At 36.3% G+C, this 22,259-nt stretch overlaps 1 protein-coding gene across 5 annotated transcripts in view; it reads right to left on the bottom strand.

Annotated features, from left to right (window-relative positions):
- Window positions 1-2,606: 2,606 nt before the first annotated feature.
- The window catches only part of LOC144964452 (protein regulator of cytokinesis 1-like), a 28,832-nt gene continuing 9,179 nt past the window's right edge, over window positions 2,607-22,259 (bottom strand). Inside the window, exons 6-13 of one of the 5 annotated variants that reach the window (XM_078898725.1) lie at window positions 21,850-21,986; window positions 20,537-20,635; window positions 19,492-19,638; window positions 17,930-18,058; window positions 16,441-16,542; window positions 15,332-15,517; window positions 14,540-14,608; window positions 2,607-11,661 (exon numbers count right to left, since the gene is read on the bottom strand). In XM_078898725.1, the coding sequence (XP_078754851.1) occupies window positions 11,587-11,661; window positions 14,540-14,608; window positions 15,332-15,517; window positions 16,441-16,542; window positions 17,930-18,058; window positions 19,492-19,638; window positions 20,537-20,635; window positions 21,850-21,986 (944 nt within the window). In that variant the 3' untranslated portion in view covers window positions 2,607-11,586. Of the gene's footprint in view, window positions 11,662-14,539; window positions 14,609-15,331; window positions 15,518-16,440; window positions 16,543-16,711; window positions 16,832-17,929; window positions 18,059-19,491; window positions 19,639-20,536; window positions 20,636-21,849; window positions 21,987-22,259 lie in introns of all 5 variants that reach the window. The other 4 variants (XM_078898724.1, XM_078898723.1, XM_078898728.1 and 1 more) reach the window with 4 other exon arrangements.

Consider the following 22,259-nt stretch of genomic DNA (forward strand, 5'->3'; position numbering starts at 1 on the left):
AACGACATAAAAACTCGGTCCCGTGGCATGTCGTTATCGGGCGGTTCCACTGTAAATGATAAAAATACAGGTCATGTCATAAATCAAAATGTAATACTGGTACTGGTACGGTATGTAATTAAAAATGTTCAAAATTAATGGTCTTTCATAAAATCTTAAGAGTAAAGAAAGCAAATGAAACTTCATCTGCTTCACGTAAGCTTACATCCTTCCATTTTCAAAAATAAATTTCAGTTTTAATTCAAGTTGTAGGCATCATTCAACATCTCAAAATATTTCTTCCATTTGTGGATGGCAAACATATTTCTTCCTCCACATCTTCTCCAACACACTCACTGTCACTATCATCGTCATTTTCATAATGTCCTTGCTCAGGCATTCGCTCACGCACATTTTTGAATACACAATCTCTCTTACTCTTATGGGCTTTCATACTCTTTATTGTACAGTGATATTTTGAACAATGAGGACACATCCTCTTCTTTATGGTTGTCACTCCTGAAGCATCTTTCTTATTCAGTGAGGGACAGTGTTCGTCAAAACATGAGGCTTTGTTAGTGCTTTCAAGATTTTGGAAATGTTGAGTCCACCGGGACAGGCCTTGATTGGTATAGGGGGTGGCAAAATACGCTGGGGGAAAATTTCAGGGTAATTTGTTCTGAATGCGGAGCAACAGTCACGATTTTGGCATTTCACAATTTGACACATATATTGTGATTCTGTAGTAAGCATAGTTGACATCAACTTTTGACAGACCCCCCCCCCCCTCCCCCCATATTGGTTGACGTCAATTGTGAACGGTCCCTTAGTCTGGCCTCTACCCTTTGGCCTGCCCAGAATGGTGAAACTGACAGAGGCACGAGCTTCACCACAACCTAGCCATCATTACTAACACGACTACAACAAATACTAGCATCACTACCACTGCTACATCCAACGTCCCCCATCACCTCTGCCACTATTACAACTACAACCACCACGTCATCATTACTACCACTACTACACAATCTCATCACCACTTCATCGCTACTACTACAACCACTACCACCATATCATCACTACGTCCACTGCTACTACAACTATCATCACCACTACTACAACAGCCACCACCTCCACATAATCGCTACCACTATTACTACAACAACCACCACGACAGCAGCGTGGCTCAGCGGTACTGACTTTGGTTCGTATCCGGAAGGTACCGAGTTCGACCACCCGCCTCTGCGCTGTGTGGTCTTGAGCAAGTCACCTCGGCCTAGATCAATTTGAGACGCTGCACTGCGGCTCACGCCTATTCCAGTCTCCCCTTGGAATAAACCCTAGAGAAAAATTTCTCCTGTGGGATGAATAAAAGGAATATTTATTTCTTTATCATCGCTGCTACTACTACTACTACTACTACAACCACCACCACCACATCATCTTCACTACCACTACAACCACCACCACACTATGATCACTACTACTACAATCACCATCAGCACATCATCACGGCCACTACTACAGCCACCAACACAACATCATCATCACTACCATTGCTACTACAACAATCAAGTAGAAAACGGTAGCGGCTTCCTGAAGCCGGTAATCGTAAAATACTAACGAAAGAGTGAAAAATGAAGAGGCCTCGTATGGGAACAAAACACAATGGACGTTTCGGGTACAAACCCTTCGTCAGCACAACAATACACAAATTAACATGGAGAACAAATAAAATTTTCACTCTTTCGTTAGTACAACAATCACCACCACAGATTCCAAGAACATACGATCAATGTACTTAGTTTGAGATCACCCATAAGTCTCATCCGGACACAACAGAAAATCCAACAAAGAGGAATACACTCAAACGCTTACATTATACATTCAAAATAACAATTATAATAATACATAACAGAGAGACGATTTACAAGGAAAAAATTATCATCTCCCAAACTATAACTATGCATTTGACTGTTTCCCTCCCAGGCAGGACTCTGGCCAGGGCCAGGACAAAACCAAGTAATCTCCTTCCAAGACAAAGACAGAAAGCAAGTTGGAAAACAGATACACATGTATAAGGGGATAGAAGACACAGTATGTATCTCCCTGCCCATCATGGGAGGTCAGGAACAATAGATAGTTCGAAGATGACGTCACTCAGGCTTTTGTTATTGTTTTTGCCATCCGCGTTTGTGAGTTGTTCTCACTAAACTATTAACCAGACTATAAAAGTTCATGGTTACACAGAGTTTGTGTGTAGGTCCGTTATACTTCAGGATGGCAATGTTGTGAACTCCTTGGCCAAGCGCATACTATCTATAGGGGGATAGAAGACAGTGAGTGCCTCCCTGCCCACTATGGGAGGTCAGGAACTATAGGGGAATAGAAGACACAGTAGATACCTCCCTGCCCACTATGGGAGGTCAGAACTATAGGGGGATAGAAGACACAGTAGGTACCTCCATGCCCACTATGGGAGGTCAGAACTATTGGGGGATGGAAGACAGTAGTTACCTCCCTGCCCACTATGGGAGGTCAGGAACCCCAACCATCCTGCCCACAATGGGAGGTCAGGAACCCCACCAGTGGTTCCACTGTATTATAAATTAGAAGTCAAGCCAGTGTAAAAGTGCTGATCATCTAATTTAATACAAATACAAAAATATTTCAGTTTCAGGAATTTTAAATTTTTTTTACAAAGCATTCTTAAAGGCACAGTTGATTGTATTGTAAGAAATGAAAGAGCTTTCTTGCATATTATAATAATAAAAATATTGGACATAATACCAAATTCACAATTTTACAGGAAACAGTACAGGGCTGCCAACCTCAACACATGTAAGATTACTAGTCAAAAAAAGTAAGATTTGAAGAGAGAGTGTACAATTTGAAAATGGAACCCTTCAATAATCTCACTCCCTGCCGTAAGGTAACATTGGAGTAGATCAATAATTATTGTCACAAGTTTGTGTGTGTGTAGTGTAAGTCACAAGAAAATTTGAAAATATAATGATGAAGCAATGTATGTTTGTTGTTTTTAAGGGTTTTACGGCGTTTGCAACACATTTAGATCATATCAGCGCCAGTAAAAAGGAAGAAAATGGGACAGTAAAAAGTTCTAGAATTACAATTAAAGTAAGCACAAAAGAAAAGGTAAGACAAAGGGAAATTGCTTCAAATAGGGAACAGATGTAGATTCCAAGAGCACACCATCAAAGTACTTAGTTTGAAATGACCTAAAAGTCTTATTCAGACACAAGCTCAGGTCCCCACTAAGAGGAATACACTCAAATGTTTACCAATCGTATAATATAATATGTAAACTAAACATAATACAATGCATAACAGAGAGATGATTTACAAGGAAAAAAATATCTCCCAAAACTATAACAATACATTCGACTGTTTCCCTCCCAGCCAAGGAACTCCGGCCAGGGCCAGGACAAAACCAAGTAATCTCATTCCAAGACAATGACAGGAAACAATTGGAAAATGGGTTGGGGGGATAGAAGACACAGCATGTACCTCCCTGCCCACTATGGGAGGTCAGAATCCCCACCCAGATGAAGCAATGTAAACAAACCCCTTAAATCTACCAAACAAACAACAATAAATTGTTAATGTTAAACCATAGAGCGTAGGACACATGGGGAATGAAAAAAAATAAAATTAGTCTATGAAAAATAGAATTAAAATTAAAACAATTTTTACTTTAAAATGTGAAGATTTGAGTTTGAGCCTCATAATAAACATACAATCTTACAAAGGTGAAAAAAAGTATACAAATATAATTTTCTGTCCTACAGTTGGCAGCACTGAAACAAGACTAGGAAAAAATTAAGTATTTCAAACCAGTTATAGTATAGGATTTTATCATGTGTACTTGATGGTATTCTCTATAATTTATGCTTTTCAATTTTAGAAGAGTTCCCCCAAATACATTTTAATTCACAATTGTGTAGATTTTACCTTATATTTTAAAATTTTGTATCCTCCTATGTCAAGATAACATGTGAAATTGATACTGAAACGAGAGATTAAGAATAACCAATATCTAAAGAAGGTACACATTCATTAAGAGCTGTTTCCACCGTGCCATATTCTAGGTCAAAATCGTTTGGTATCACACAGCCATACAACAGCTCATTAACTCACTCAATCCTAGAGATTTTTGCTACTTTTCAAAATTGGAACAATTGTTTTAAAATTAAGATTGGGCATGTGCATAGATATTTTTATCAAACTACCATTAACATGTAAAACCTAAAAACAATAGCTTTGATACTACGCCAATCATTTATCTCAGAAAAATGTAATAAATAGGCATGGGGTAAAAGTAACCCCGGTATACTACGGATATAGTCGGTGTTAGGGTTGAGTGAGTTAAGCGAGAAATAAGTGCTTGTCAACAGAATCATAGATTAACATTATTGAGATATAGAGGAGAGAGTTTTGGATTAACAGGGTGTCCAGGGAAATCCAACCTTGAAATTTCCTACCTAGAAGTGAAATTTCCCACCAGGTATTTTATACACACAGCATTCTATACGCTTAAAAAAGACAATCCTACTTAAAATAGGTCTTACCGCAACACAATCCATATTTATTTTAAAGTAAGAGCAGAGGTGAAAATGGCTGGTCAAAAAAGGAGGAAATTTCTCAGTGCACAGATCATGACCCATCCATGGGTAATTTGAATTTCATAAAAATTTGCAGAGATGCAACTCAAAATGTGTCTTGCAGCAATTTCTAACGACATTCGGAGGAATTTCAAAAGTTTAAAAACTGATAGCAACATATAAAATCTTATCTACTTAAAGAATGGTACCATGTGATTATACAATGTCAAAAGCCTCTACCGACAGCCATTTTCACTTTTAAAAAAATACTCATATGATTTGTTGGTAGGTATGATGTGGTAGTAAGTTATGGTATTTGTGGTAGAGATGATAGTGTGGTGGTAGCTGTAATGGTTGTAGCAGTGGTGATTGTGATGGTGGTAGGGATGATGATGTAGCAGTTGTTGCAAAGGTGGTGGTGGTGGTAGGGATGATGATGTGATGGTAGTTGTAGTAGTAAAGTGGTGGTGGGACGATGATGATATGGTTGTTGTAGTTTGTTGTTAGGGATAGTGATGTGATGGTTGTTATAGCAGTGGCGATGGTGGTGGTTGTAGTAGAGGTGACGTTGCTGGTAGGCACGGGATGTGGTGGTGGTTATAGTAGTGTAGGGGGTAGGGATGATGATGTAGTGGTGGTTGTAGTAGTGGTGCTGGTGGTATAGATGATGATGTAGTAGTATTTGTAGTAATGGTGGTGTGGTTGTAAGGATAATGATAATGTTGTTGCATTTGTAGTAGTGGTGATGGGGATGATGATGTGGTGATTGTTGCAGTAGTAGTGTGGTGTTGGTGATTGGGATGATGATGTGGTAGTGGGTGTAGTAGTAGTGGTGATAAGGATGATGATGTGGTGGTGGCTGGAGTAGTGGTGGTGGGTATGATGATGTGTTAATTGTTGTAGTGATGGTGATGATGTTGTGGTGGTTGCATTAGTGAGTGGTGTTGGTGATAGGGATGATAATGTGGTAGTGTTTGTAGCAGTAGCAGTGATGATCATGTGGCAGAGGTTGTAGTAGTAAAATAATAATTTTGTGCCCAGCAGTTGTCCTTCGCACATTTTTGATATCGCATTTTAAGCAAGAAATTTCTAATTTTTCTCATTTTAAAGGAAATTTCACCCTCAGTCCCATTATTTCCAACATTTCCGACCAAGTATGTAATTTCCGACCAATTTCCAACTTTCCGACTTCCCTGGACACCCTGATTAACTTCTGATTATCCAAGCCTCAAAAAGTTTTGGGTAACTTTTAGCACCAAGCACAGATATATAATATGTACAAAATCATCCTTTTATGAAGAAATATTTTTTGCTAGTGTAAAATGGATATATGGACATCACGATGACAAATCTACAAAGCAATGTCAATCGCAGACCTCCCACCTACTTGGAATTGGAAAAATTAGTAGATTTCAGTGGAAACAACATAGTAGACATATAACTACCATTAAAAATGACCCAATTTGTGTTGAAATACATTAAATGAGTGATTTATAATCATTTATATACTAGCTCTGGCAACAAAACTTCGTTTTAAAGAAGTTTCTTGAACTCAAGAATTAGGAGCAAAAAATTCGTATTTCTACGAAATTTTCGTAGTGGAAGGTAGGTATGCAATCGGGATTATATTGCATTATTTTTGAAAGGCCCAAATTGAACAGCGCTGATGGTATTTCTCTGGGCTCTGATCCCTCTTTTTTTAGAGTCAAAGAAGGAATTTCCCCCACCCACTCCCCCAAATCAAGGCATTGGCAATAAGAGGGTTAATGTGTTGGAACCTACAGGTGCAGTTTTTTTTTTCACTCTTCAAAAGTTGGCAAGAGTATCAATCAGGGTTGCCAATTCACGAGGCAAATTTGACTGCACCTTTACACAAACACATTGAGTGGCCCATTTCTGAGTGCTGAACTCCAGTAAAAAGACATCATGTACTGACTTTTCCCCCCCGATTAGCAGGTGATTGGATAATATACTGAGGATTTACAACATTTTGAATTCTGTAAATACGTATACAGAAAATTGGCAACCTTGATCAATGATAATTCATCTCAATTTCTCCAAAGGTGGGGATTAATTTAATGCGCAATCGGCCAAAATGTTCCTCCATTTTCACTTTTTGTCACCATCAGCACTGATTAAAGAAAATGACAACATTGGATTTGAAGTTAGTGATGGTGCTGGTTCTGTTTGATTTCTAAATCATCTAGTAAACTACACGAGAGTGTGCGGTTTTCGGACACTCTTCAAAAGTCCCAAATTATTTCCTTATTAATATTTGTTATCATTCCATTCCTTCTTTGAACTAACTTTCCCCAGCCAATGTTTGCTTTGTTTTTAAAGGTTTTACAACGCTTGCAACACATTTATCTAGGTCGGATCAGCTCCAGTAAAAAGGAAGAAAATTGGATAGAAAATCATTCTAGATGTACAATTAAAATTAAAAGGACTTGAGGAAAAAGTAAGACAAAGGGAAATGATTCAAATAGGGAACAGATGTAAATTCCAAGAGCACACAATCAGTGTATTTAGTTTGACTTGAGATCACCTAAAAGTCTCACCCACAAGATCCCACAAAGAGGAATACACTCAAATGTTAAATATGAAATAAATAACAGAGAGATGATTTACAAATATCATCTCCCAAAACTATAACTATACATTCGACTGTTTCCCTCCCAGCCAAGGTCAGGGCAAAACTAAGTAATCTCGTTCCAAGACAAAGACAGAAAGCAATTGGAATACAGGTAAAGGGGTATAGAAGACAAAGCAAGTACCTCGCTGCCCACTATGGGAGGTCGGGAACCCCACCCAGCCCATGTAAATACAAAGAATACAAAGGTTTTAAAAAAAAATATGCATCAATGACTTGTACACATGTGAGTAGGTGTGTAAACAGCATTGCTATTTTTGAGACTGCCCCAGCTATCAGGGGCCTGAACTTTCAGCTACGGACCCTGGCTAGGGCAAGGACAAAACAAATGTACATATCTCGTTCTTAACCAAAGGATGGAAAGCAAACCACAAAAGGAAAACTCAGGAAGGCAGAGAAGACCAAACTGTTCATGTGGACACTTCTGAATAGACATTTATGTCATTGTATAGCATGCCGATGTCATATCTTATTTCATTATCATCCTTTATTCTGCCACTGTTTTTAAAAACACAGTATATGCAATGACAATCAAATAGCACAGACTGTGTTCTTTAACAAAACGGCAGTATTCTTGTAGGAGAGAGGAATCTTCATAATAGTGGGCATTTATTTATGAGTATGAGTGAAAAAATGAAACAAGTGTTAACGTTTCTATAGGTTTATTAAAGTACAGTAAAATTACTTTAAACCGAAAGAGGCTAAACCGAAAAATACCTTAAACCGCAAAGAATTTAATAAATTGTACTAGTTTCTTCATTATCTTTGTGCTAATTCTTACGATGAACCGAAATACTTCTAAGAAGGACTTTCTTTAAACCGAAACAACTTGAGAGCACCTTCCCTTTTTCTCTCTCTATTTTTCTTCAAAAATTCGGGAAGGTGGCCACACGTAATAATGCCCGGCGATATTAAACAAAGAGCGTAAGTATAAGATGAGGGTGATGGGTGGGGTGGGGGTGGGGGATAGGCAAACACTTCAAACACTGCACTTGGGCTTGGCCAACACCACAATCGCACAGACTGGAAAAGGAAGACAGCGGGTGACTGGCAGGCGAAAAATGAGGAAAGAGGTGGAGTTGGGGTGTAGAATCACGCAAGCGAGATGTTCTGGTCGTGTGTTGATGCTTTGGAACTGACTGGATTTTCAACACGAGAATAAGGAAGGGGGGGGTAGACAACTTACCATTGACATGCCATTTCAATTCCACTTTGTTTAAATGTGTGTGTGTGTGTGTGTGTGGGGGGGGGGGGGTCTATGTAATTAGGCCTTTGAACCTAATGGCTTTTCAACAAAAGAGAGACGCCTAGTAGACAGCTTAGCATTGACACGCCTTTTCATTTCCATTTCACTTCACCTCTGAGTAGCTGTACCTCATTCATTATCAATTATCGCACAAGAACTTTCGATCTTATTTTAGCTTTGCATTTTACTAAAAGATGTCTAAAAGAAAGCACTGCGCTTACACGTTGGAGTTTAAAATTAAAATGCTATGTGAAGTCGATGAAAAAAAAGTTGATCAAGACGGAGATATGTAAAAAACACGGCATCCCGAACTCAACTCTTTCAACAATTTTGAATTGAAAACGAAAACCCCCAAATCTATTTTTAAAACACAAAAAACAAAATAAAAAAAATTAATGGTTACGAAGACGGCATTTTATTCAACAACTCCATTTAACGGGAAACCCATGATACCATTAAATGAGCAAATTCCTTAAATAGTTACTACCCTTGAAAAACATTGCAAAACGGGAACTTGCTTTAAACCAAAATGTCTTTAAACCGAAATGGTTTAGAGGGTCCCCAAAATTTCTACTGTAGTTTCAAAGTAAGTTACAAAACAAAATTCCAGTCAATAAATAGAGCAAAACTATATAAAACTATTTACAAATACACAGACTCCGAGTTCCAAGTGGTTGGGGGAGAAGGGGGGGTTCACGATTCCAAATCTGGGATCAAAATTGAACTCAATGATTTTAAAATTCTATAATTAATTCAAGGCACGTCATGAACAAATGGACTCAACCAGACATGCACAGTTGCCTAAAGGAATCAGAGACGCTTTTGAGATCTTATTGCCGTTGATGGTAGAATGCAAGAAAATAACCATTTGTTTTGTTTTATTGTTTGTTTTAAAAGGTTTTACAGCGCTTGCGACATATTTAGGTCATATCAGCGCCAGTAAAAAGGAGAAAATGGAATAGTCAAAGTATTCTAGATTTACGATCAAAGCACCTAGGAAAATGTAAGACAAAGGGGAATTAGTTGAAATAGTGAACAGGTGTAGATTCCATGAGCATACCATCAATGTACTTAGTTTGAGATCACCTTAAAGTCTCATCCAGACACCAGCACAGAATCCCACTAAGAGGAACACACTCAAATGTTTACAGAATACATAACAGAGAAATGATTTACAAGGTAAAAAAGATGTCATCTCCCAAAACTATAAATTTGACTGTTTCCCTCCCAGTTGAGGACTCCAGTCAGGGCTGTAACAAAACTAAGTAATACCATTCCAAGACAAAGACAGAAAGCAACTTGGAAAACATATAAAGGGATAAAAGACACAGCATGACCTCCTGCCCACCATGGAAGAAAATGACAGCAATGCCTAGAAACGGTAAGAGTTTAAGGTCATCCCCCGAATTGTAAAAAATAAAAACCCCAACAACTATGTATGATAAGTATCATCCCTATCTGACTTAAAAGTACAGGTAAAAATTTTAAGTTAAACTAAGATGATATACATATAATATATTGATACACTATACATAAGGTAAGTACATTATTTTAGTATTTGGAAAACTAAAAATTGGTGCATGGTTATCAAAAAAGAGACAGGACATTTTTGTCTTTATATAATTTATCAGTACCACATCACTCCACTGTGATGAAATGGAAGTTGGATGAAAAACAAACAAACAAACAACAACAACAAACCACTTAAAATAATTCATAAAGAACCCAATGGACCTGCCTTCTACTATTATGAACATTTCGAAGATTAACGAAAGTTTGGCTTCAATTTCAGAACTTCATGGGCATCTCTAAGTCATTAAAACTTATTGAAAATGAAAGTTGTTGATGCCAGACTACATCATTTTAAGGATTTTGAAATGTTATTTAATTCTTGTAAGGGAAAATTGTCAATCTTTAAAGTGAGCTAAAACGACTACAATATTTATCTCCTAATTTTTTTTTAATTTTCAAGCAGGCAGGTCTGAATGTATCACTAGCTGCCAATTCAAGACTTCAGTAATTAAACAGGACTTAGTTTCTTTTTGCTACCAATGATAAGTCTCAGAGCACCAATTTTATCCCCACTTCTCAGGGTCGAACCCAATTTTTCGGTTGAAACATTGTTATCATCAATTTGTTAAACGATAGAAAACCCAGAATGGCCCCTTAAATTCAATGGATTTTCAAACAGGTCAAATTCCCTGCCAGGCACAAAACACCACTCAGGATGTATGGATGTTAGTAGCATACAATCTGGGAATGCACTGCAAACAAATGAAGTTAGAGATCTTAAGTATTTGTATATCGTATGCAAATTTATACACAAACAAGTATTATAATAAAACAATGTCTTTTATTCTAAAAAAAAAAAACAAACAAAAAACCAACAAATGATGCATTCCATTTTGGTGACATGTCTATAACTTAAAGACTACAATAGGATATTTTGATAAACATTTCTAATCACAAGGTGAACACTGTGTTGGGAAACATTCTGTCCAATGGACTAAAAGTCAACTGATGTGTCTGGATATATTTACAGGTCCATGACATAATCAGTCGGAAGGTGAAAATTTTGGATACGCATATTTTTTTTTTGCACTTTCTGAAAGAATATGCTCAACAGAGCATTTTAATTTTTATTTGAAGTAAATCGGGTGATTTTTCATGAAGTTATGGTCAGATGTATGGGAAAGGTATCCAGTAACTTTTCTCAAATTTCATACTTTTTCAACTTGATTAGCTGTAAAAAGTATTTAGAAGTGAAATTAAGCTTTGATATTTCCCGATGATGTACAAAAAGGGTTGATTTAATCATTTATGACAAGAACTCATTTTAAAATAAAAATTGACCTTCTAACTAAACTTGGCAATATCTCAGTTCAAACCTTTTCACCATCCAACTGATTATGTCATTCACTGTAACTAATTATATACAAAGGGTATTCGTATTCTGTAAGCAAAATCCACAGCGATGAATCCTCATCTGCCAGGAAACGGAACTCACAAAGCCTTTGAAATCAAGAAAACGGGTGTAACCTTTCCTGAAGACTTTGCCTGTATAGTGTGATGTGACCCAGCAGCCATGATCAATGACGGAAAACAGATGACAGAGGAGTGGAAGGGGCTACACTGCTTCTACAGTTTGGCCTAGATAATCCAACCTGCCATGGAAAGTAGAAGGGGAAAAGGGGGGATTGGAAGAATTAGTGAACATCATTGGTCATGAAATAGTAGATACCTAGATGTGGAATGTAAAAGGTAATAAACAAAAATGAATATAACAGCTTCAAAACAAAATACTGAGCAAGGAACGTTTCGGGCTCAAAACCCTTCTATAGACCTGCCTACTACTACAAAAAGTTCGTCAGATTTTTGGCTCCGACCCGACAATTATATAAAGATCTTTGATTCAATAAAACTTCTTGAGTCTATAAGGGAGTTAAAGGCAATATTTGAACATTTTAACGGCCAATTTGTAATTTTTACTATTAGTTCTAGTGTCTAATATGCTGAAACCCCTGAAATAAATAACAATGTGAAATTGAATGTAAGCTTCAATTTAATATACAAAAACAAGACACTAAATTGAAGCTTACATTCAATTTCGCACTATTATTTATTTCTTTGAGCCTCGAGCAGCAACATTTACACGAAAACCACAATTTTTTTTCATATCCAGGTTGGCAGGTCTGCTTCTACAGCCGACAACAAGAAACAGTGAAAACATAAATACATTACTAAAAAAAAAACAAAATACTGAACAAGGAACGTTTCGGGCTAAAAACCTGTAGAAAATCAACAACAAAAAACAGTGAAAACATAAAAATATTACAAAAAAAAAAAAAAAAGAAAAAAAAGAAAAAAGACTGATGTCAGAGAAATACTCAGCACCTTTTCGAGCCAGAAACTCACATGTTCGGTATTTTGTTCTTTTTCGAAGCTGTTAAATTCATTTTTGTTTATTACTATTTGGTCATGAAATGTGAATGAAAATTATCAAACACATACATTTGATGTATGTGTTGTTTGATGCAAGCGAGGGTTCACAGCGCAAAACGCGTACCCTTGTGAAGAATATCGGTATTAAAATTGTCCCAACGATCGGGAGTCCCAGTGGTATAATGGTAGCGCGTCTGACCAGTAATCAGAAGGTCTGAGGTTTGATTTCAAGTCGAGGCAGACTGATTTTTAAAATTTTATTTTCTTTCTAGCTTTGTCTGGCACCTTCCACACACACTCGTTAAGTCGTTTATCTTACACCAGTGCCTGCTCCTTAATTTCTTAAATTTTAAATGGTTTAACATTGACAACCACACTATCATTTGAACGAGACAATAGCATACAAAATTAAAAACCTAAAACCAAATAAATAAATAAAAATACAACAATGGATGCCAGCAGTTCAGTTATAAATTTAAAAAAGCAACTTAAAATTTGAGACAGAATTGAATATTCAACCTGCAAACGTGAAAATAAACCCATTCCCTATACTAATCCTTTTACCAATCATACAGATTTTAAAAAATGAAAATAATATTTTATGATTCTATTCTCATTAGATGCTTTAAAAAAATATTTCAGTTTTCTCTTATGATAACATATTTTTAAAAATGAACAAAAAAAAAAAGAAAATGACAAGAAAAAACAAAAAACAAAGGTTATTTAAAACCCCAACCCAACAACCTCCAAACTGTCAATGCCAAACAACGGCAGATCTGGAATTTTGAAAGTACTGGCACCCATATACACAACACAACACATAAGTGAACACATCAAACAGAAAACACTGATTATGGTTAAATGTGTTAATGTCAATACTGTAATAAATACCAATGTGAAATTGAATGTAAACTTCAATTTAATTATGAAAACAGGATGAATGAAACACTACAGACGAATGAGATAATGTGGTAGTGGCATTGTTAACACCGAAAAAAATATCATCTCCCAAAACTATAACCATACATTCAATTGCTTTGATCCCAGCCAAGGACTCCTCCGGCCAGGGTCAAGAGAAAACTAAGTAATCTCATTCCAAGACAAAGACAGAAAGCAATTGGAATACGGATACAGGGGGAAAGAAGACAAACTCCCTGGCCACAATGGGAGGACGGGAACCACACCCAGACGTTATAAGTTAATTTACAAATTAACAATGTAGGTAATAATAAAGTGAAAATTATTAGCCATTATTAATCATTTCAATTCTTGAATTCTTATTTACAAATCAGGGAATAAAAATGACAGAAAGATCATTTGCAGACATCCAATTCTTAGCCACGCACGTGCCAGATGCAGCTTATCTTTATCACAAGCCTGTGGGGTACTGGTGTAAAGAAACCACCTGAGACTGGAACCAGATTCTGACAGTTGTCACAGTCAATTACTAACCATGCAAGCACCCAAAAAAAATTAATTAAAAAAAAAAAATTCCTCTGAGCTCTGTTCTTTGTTTTTGGTGATGAAGGTCAATAAAACTGCTTCTACCCTACAAACCTCGAGGCAAGGTGGTCTAGTGATATAACATTCCTCTTCGGAATGGAAGGTCCAAGGTTTGAGTTTGAGTTCCGCTCTGAGCAGCGCATGGTCGTCCTTGGAAAAGACTCTTTATTCACATTCTCTCACAGTACTCAGGTGTAAAATGAGTACCTGGCCTTTAATGGCATTGTCTGTATTGCAAAATTTTTTTGTAATTTCTCCTAACAGTAACAGGCACCGTGTCTCGTTGTACATGTTAAGTGTTGTTGCTGGCTAGGCCCCCCCCCCCCCCTGTAAAGTGCTTTGAGAACATTCAGTGGATATTGTGTTTGTTATATATAGCTCAAGTTATTTTTCTTTTTTTTTCTCTTCTACTGAGCTATCAAGATGGTCATGCAAACTGATCTGAAAATGATGCAAAAATGCAACTGGCAGTGAGAGTTGGATGACCCCCAACATCAAACAGAAGTTCATGCAAAATAAAGACACGCGTGGTGATTGTGGTAGTGGTAGTAACGATTAGGCCGGTGAGTGAAACATGCTAGGAATGCCCGTTCTCACCTCACTACAACTAGAACTTGATCCATTTATCGACTCTGGGGAAGATGTTTTGGAGTGGGACATGTGCCTCTGTACTCCATTATAACAAACAGGGAGTTTTAAAAAGAGATAAAAATTTTTGAAGAAAAGAGAAAAGAAAATTTCAGTGTAAAAAAGGGGAAAAGGGAAAAACAAAAGACAAAAGTAAAGAGAGAGAGAATTAAATTACGGATGCATATTGCTATAGGGAATAAAATCTAGAAAGTGAATAATTAAAAAAAAAAGAAAAGAAAAGACACATACAAAAAAATAAATAAATAAGGAAAAGACATACAAAAAAAAAAAAAAAGAAAACAAAGAAAGAAAAATAAGGAAACAGAAATTACAACATAATTTCTATGATTGGATCACTTCTCTTTTTCTTTCTTTCTTAAGAAATGGAAAAAGAACAATACAAAAGACAGAAGCAGATCATATGACCACGAACAATGAGTTATCCGACAGCATATAAGATTTGGTCCTGAAAAGGAACGCAGAAGACAGTAGAAAAGGGTAATTTAAAAATCAGACATGGTGACAAAAAAAACAAAACAAACAAAGAAAGAAAATTAACTTAATGTATAACAGGGTCTCAGAAGTTTGTCAAACATAAATAAGAATCATTAAAAAAACAAAACAAAACAAAGTCTATGAAAAATATAATGTCCCTCATGAAAAAAAAAAAAAAAAAAAAAAAACCCCATGAAAACAAAAGGAAATATTCCCATGCTCCTACATATATACAAAATATTAATTAAATTGCTCAATACTTACAGCAAATTCATTGTAAGAACACGTGGAGGCAAGAGAGGTGTTTGTGTTGTTATCACTGCTGACTGTGGTGTGTGAGAAAATGTCACGAGATCGCCTTCTCTTCGAGTTCGAACTTCTCCGATCTGTGGCTGCTTTCTGCATGAGACGTATGGACCTACGCTTTTTGTTGGAGGCAGTCAAGGGGGTCTAGGAAAGGAAATGAGAAAGTTACAAACTGATGTATTGAGAAAAACTTAGAAAAGGCTGTTTGCAAACATCACAGACACAAGCATGATGTTTTTTTTTAGTTTTTAAATGTTTTATGGCACCTGCAACACATTTAGGTCATATCAGAAACAGTAAAATGGAATAAAATTGGATAGAGAAAAGATTCTAGATTTACAATTAAAAGTACTTGAGGAAAAAGTAAGACAGAGTAGAATGGTTCAAATAGGGAACAGATGTAGATTCCAAGAGCACACTATCAGCGGACTTGGTTTGAGATCATCTAAATGTCTCATCTAGACACCAGTACAAGATCCCACTAAGAGGAATACACTCAAATGCTTACCTTATACATTCAAAATAACCAATACAATAATACATAACAGAGAGATGATTTACAAGAAAAAAAATTTCACCGCCCAAAACAATAACTATGCATTTGACTGTTTCCCTCCCAGCCACTATGGGAGGCCAGGAACCCCACCCAGAGACACCAGCATGGACTCTCTCTTTCACACACACAAAACAATCTCAAATATAAAATCTAAAGTAGATAAATAAAATCTTGTACAGACTTTGTTGTAGAGGAAAATTAAGAGGCCATAGTCATAATTTGACATTTTTTAAAAAAAATGTCACTTAGGAAGAGAGAAAGCAAGAAAAAAAGAATTTGTGAAGAAAACAGGTAAAAAAAAAAAAGAAAAAAGTATGGCTTACTTTCAAACACAGAACAAAAAGCAATTTGTAATTTTGTCACGAAATCAAACACAGTAATATTCAAGTTAAAAAAACAAAACCAGACAGCTTTTAAGTTTTGTCAAATATTTTGCAATCATTAACCAAAAAGTCATCAAGCAGACAATAACTGTTTGTTTTTGGGTGTTTTAAAATTTTATTTTTTTTACCTTTGGTGCAGACAGAGGTGATTGGAACACAGTGTTGTGCTGAATTCGACTGTTAGGAGGCAAACGACCAGTAGTGTTGGGGGTTTTAACAGGACTGTTAAGCTATTAGTGTGAACCAAAAACAAAAAAAAACGTAAAATAATGTGAAAATACAAATTACACAATGAGTTGACAGATTAAAGTAAACAAAACTTTTGACTGAAAGAAACGGTTAGAGAATTAATCAACAAAAAACCCAACATGATTTGGAGAAGATAACCGGAGCAATCACCCTTCCAATACACTCTACTTTCACTTTGACAGAGACAGCTGAGTGCTGCCTCATGCTGGATGCTTGTGACCTCATAGGGGTAGGGGGTTTTAATCTCATAGGGGTGGGCTGTTCTATCTGCTAGGAATCAAATCACAGCAAAGATTCAAAATTATAAAAAAATAGCACATCTTATCTAAAACATAATAAACAAAAATGAATATAACAACTTTTTTTAAAAAGAGAGAAATAAACCAAACATGGAACCTTTCAGGCTCAAAACCCTTCTTCAGCCTTCTTCAACAAAATCATAACTTTGAAAACCATAAGGTTTTCAAAGTAATGTATTTATATTTTTATTGTGGGCTGAAGAAGGGTTTTGAGTCTAAAATGTTCCCGTGTTTGGTATTTTGATCTTATTGGAAGATATCAAGTAAGATATCAGGAAAAAAAAACACAAAAAAACTTTAATAAATTCAGATTAATACATTGTAAACCAAATAAATGTCGTTGCAGCTGTTCTGGAGTTATTCAAACCTGAAATGTGTCAATAACAAAATAAAATTTTAAAAAATTAAAAACATTAAATTCCCTTTATTCGTCCCATAGGGGAGATTTATCTCGAAGGTCTATTCCAAGGGAAAACTGGAATAACCCAGACGTCAGCCGCAGTGCAGTGCCGCAAATTGAGCTAAGGCGAGGTGACTTGCTCCAGCGAGGGTGATCGAACTTGGTACCTTTCGAATACGAAGCACAGACCCCACCGCTGAGCCACGCTGCCCCACACACTGTAAATTACGATTGATTTCAACATTACCCTTTTCTACTCCTGACATCATAGCTCAGCTACCAAAGGGTGCACAGTAATAAAATTTATATCAATCAAAACTTTATGGCAAAAAAAAAAAAAACAACAACAAAAAACGTTTGATGAAATTTTACACAGCTTTGGAGTTATTCAAATCTGAAATGCGTAAAAAAAAACACTATGAATCAATCGTCTATCTGCAATATAGTAATGTATTTATGTCTTTATTGTTTTTTGTTGTTGGCTGAAGAAGGGTTTTGAGCACAAAACGTTCTCTGTTTGGCGTTTTGTTCTTTTTTGAAGCTGGTATTCACTTTTGGTTATTACTTTTAACAGTCCACAACTTCTAGCAGCCTTGTATTACTTAGACCTTTTAAAGAAATGGTTTCGTAATTCCTGCTTCAAAAATTTTCTTGTAGAACATAACTCACCTTTCGTGCCTTGAGTGGTGTGCGCATTGGTGTGGTGGGGACCCCAAACTTCCTCTTTCCTGGGGTAGGAAGAGCTGATTTGCTTCCAAACATTGCCTCCTCCTGCGTCTGTTTTTGGCGTGCTTTCATCTAGGCATGAAATAAAAGAGCAAGAAAATCTATGAAATGATGCAAGGAATACTCATGGCATGATCAAAGAAGAAATTGACATATCTTGAGAAACCTGGATTGTTGTGTACAAGATATCTACAACAGACGTCTCTAAAACATATAATATGCACCTCAAAGAATAAAGCTAAAAATATCTGCCTGACTAAATTGAAGCAAAAAACTGAAACATACAAAATATTTATACAATATATTCTAAAATACTTGGGCAATAATAGTGGTTAGTCACGACAAGTATCAGACGATATTCCAAAGTCATAATTATATATCCCCCAACCCCCCAAAAGAAAAAGAAAAAAAAAAAAAAAAGAAAAGAAAAATAGAGGAACAGAGAGGAGTTCAAAGAAGAATCAGAAAGCAGGCAGAATGGAAATTTTATTTCACCAATAATCTATGGATTCTGTAATCAGTGCTGATAAAGACAAAAACATTTTAAAAGGGGGAAACATTTTGAACGATTGCCTTTAAGCCTCATTTTGATTGGATTAACCCTGACTTTTAGAGCAATTGAGATGATAAACTATCATTGATACTCCAGCTAACTTGTGGAGAGTGGGACACTGCGCCTTTATGTGTTTCCACCACACATCAAATCTTTCACGGTCAGTAAATTGTTTTTGGGGGAAATGTTAATTTAATTTGTTTTGTTATTTTTATTTAAAGAAGGAAATTCCTACTCTGACTCCAAAACTGCAGATTTCCGCAGCAGATCCGAGAAATACCATCAGCACAGTGGAACACAACATAGTGATCTTCAAGCTAGTTATACGTAACAAGAAATTAAGCAGCAGACACTGGTGTAAGATAAAAAACTGAACAATTGTGTATGAAAGGTGCAAGACAAAACAAGAAAGAAAAATACAAGAAAAAAACAAAACAAAAAAAAAAACACCCCAAAAAATCAGTCCACCTCGACTGGGGATCGAACCTCAGACCTTTGGTAGTACGCCTGACCGGTAATAAGGTCTGAAGTTCGATCCCCCAGTCGAGGTAGACTGTTTTTTTTCTTGTATTCTTCTGTCTTGCTTTGTCACATACCTCTCACATACACATGGGTGCAAGCAACTGGACCTCAAAAAGCCTGCAAGTCTACTTATGACCAGACTTATTATAATCTGAAAAAGCCTGCAAGATTAAAATTTAATAATATAACTATCACTTCCGGGTCACAGTAGCATCGTGATTCAAAAGTTTCGCCTAATCATATGGACGCACCCGACCCGATTGTTGGGACCTAAACAAACAAACAAAAAACAAAACAAAACAAAAAAATCCAAGTCGCAAAAAGCCGGCGACATTTTTTTCGGTAATCCAATCGGCCGGTAGGCCGGCTGTAGCCGGCACTCTTGCACCCATGCATACACACACTTGTTCAGTTGTTTAATGATACATACCCTGTCTTGCTTTTCTTGCTCTTTGTGCCGGTGGAAATCTTCCATTTGTCTGATGACATACTGTGGAAACCTCAAACCATTCACATGGAATTCCTTATTGGTCATCTTCTCCCATTGCTCGATGAGTTCTGACACTTCCTCTTCCATCTGGGAAATATAAAGTATATCGAATAAGCAAAACAGTTATTTTAAAAAAAATCTTAAATATATATGTGAAACACGTCTTAATGTATTGAGTATATCCATATTAAATCATAAAAACAAAAAATTATGCCCTTCCGCTACGACATCATAAGATAGGCATTCCAAAAAGGAATATAGATAATTGATCAAACAAGATGTCTGATGTCAACAGGAATCATCCATGTTGTCACAGTGAGCAAATTGGGGGTTAATAATCTTGCACGAGGAAAAAAATGAAAATACCTGGAGTGGAGCTCGAACCTGGGACATTCCGGGTCACTGTGCAATGCCTTAACCACTCTGCCACTTCACCCCCTGTTAAATCATAACCTGGTTTTTTCTTTAGAAAATTCTTTTTTCTTTTTTAAATCGCCTTCTTTGAATCTTGGATTACCTTTTTTATTGTGTGATTTTGATAATGCGAGATGTGATACATTCAGACCTGTAAATGCTGGAAAACAGAGTAGTCTGATGATGGAACAGGTTCAAGAACCTGCAGACATTGGAGAGAGAAAATCCATAATCCCGACAATACATTGAAATTTATTGTTCAACCTGTCAGTCATGATTGGCTACCTTGTGTGAAGACGAATGCAGAAAATTTATTTCATGAAGGCCGTATAAAAATAGCGACACAACAAAATGTCTAAAGAGCATCGCTTAGCCATAGTCATTATTTCCACTATGTAGTGGAAAACTGAGTCTTATGTTCAAAATGAGAATGAAGAAAGTTGGTGGATTGATTGATAACCAATATAAATATAAAAGAAAACATCAAAGCCTAGCAAAAGTTTAAATATTTTCCTTGGGGAAAAAAAAAAAAAAAGAAAAAAAAGAAGAGAAGAAGAGAATGTCCTTTCACCTTGGGAAGATCTTTCAAAATCTTTTTCCTCTGTTTCTCTTCTATCAGCAATTTTCCACCTCTATCATTGAAGAAGCGTTTTGGGTCACTAGCCTTGGACTGTTGAAAAATAACAATTTAAGAACAAATTGAAAGAAATTTCATTTCAACTGTCACAATAAAACAAAACTAAAAAAAATAAAAAAGGACCTATCAATCATCTTCCTTATCGTCAAATAGAAAACTCAAGTTTGAGGACCAAACTACATTTGATTTTAAAATACACTTTAGAAAAAAAAAAAAAAAAAAAAGGGGCAACATGGCTCAACGGTACAGTCTTTACTTCATGTCCAGCAGGTACTGAGTTTGATCGCCCGCTGCTGCGCTGTGTGGTCTTGAGCAAGTCACCTCAAACTAGCTCAATTTGCGACGTTGCACTGCGGCTGATGCCTGGGTTATTCCAGTCTTCCATTGGAATAGACCCAAGAGAAAAAGTTTCCCTATGTGATGAATAAAGGGAATTTTTTTTTTGATTAAAAAAAAAAAAAAAAAAAATTAAAGAAGGAAATCGATGAAGGTACAAAAAGAGATGATTTACAAGAGGAAACACAACTAACATTATTCATTTGATTGTTTCCCTCTCAGTCAAGGGTCAGGACAAAACCAAGCAATCCCATTCCAAGACAAAGACAGAAAGCAACTAGGAAATCAGATTTAGGAGGATAGAAGACACGGCAAGTGACCTCCTGCCCGCCGAAGGAGGTCAGAGAATCCCACCCAGAGCTGTTAAGTCTTCAGGCTTGATAATGTAAATGCTGCTACTCGAAGCCCGAAGAAATAAATAACAATGTGAAATTGAATGTAAGCTTCAATTTAATAAATGAAAAGAGGATGAATGAAACACTGCAGACGAATTCGTCTTTGATAAAGGGGAAACCTGAAACATCCACATTATCTGTTTACGTTTATTAAATTGAAGCGTACATTCAATTTTACATTGTCATTTATTTCAGGCTTGATAAGAAACCCAAGAGAACAGAATGAATGCAAAATAAAAGATGCATATATGCTGATATGTAAAGAAACAGGCATGCAAAAAAAAACAAAAAAACAAACAACACATTTCTCTTCTGTTGAATGTCAATTTATATTTCATTTTGTAAAACTTGTATAGCTAGTGAGTGCGACTATTGTGTGGGTCTTTGGGCACGGTATGAGAATGTTTATGGTTTGTCAAATGATATTGTAAAGTGCTTTGAGGTTTCGGCATATAGCGCTAAAGAAGAGTACTTTAATATCATTATCACTATTTACAAGCCTGAGATTATACATACATCAAACTCCACCATGGTCTTGAAAAGTTGTTCTCTCTTTGCCACCTTGTCCAAAATGTCCCTGTGTTCTTTGTAGTAATCCCTCACCCTTTCCAACTCCTGCTCATGGGCATCTAGAAGGGCTTCAGTAAAATTATCTGTCAATGGATTAAACAAATCTTTATAAAATGTCTTAGAAAAAATAAAAAAAAAAAAAAAAAAAAAAAAAACCAAATGAAAAACTCATTTCATTGATCTCCATACAGTCCAAGCCGGTTTATTGAGTCGATTCAGTTCCAGACAAATCGTCCCGATTAAGCAATGACCATAAATTTGAATGACATTTCACATCTAAACCTGCCACTCTCTAACAATGAGAGATTTTCTTCTACTTTATTTGAACACTTTCGGGACTGATTCCACTATCTGCA

Source organism: Berghia stephanieae, chromosome 2 (genome assembly GCF_034508935.2).
Source record: "Berghia stephanieae isolate SIO BIC M18660-M18661 chromosome 2, UCSD_Bste_1.3, whole genome shotgun sequence".
Classification (NCBI taxonomy): Eukaryota; Metazoa; Mollusca; class Gastropoda; order Nudibranchia; family Aeolidiidae; genus Berghia; species Berghia stephanieae.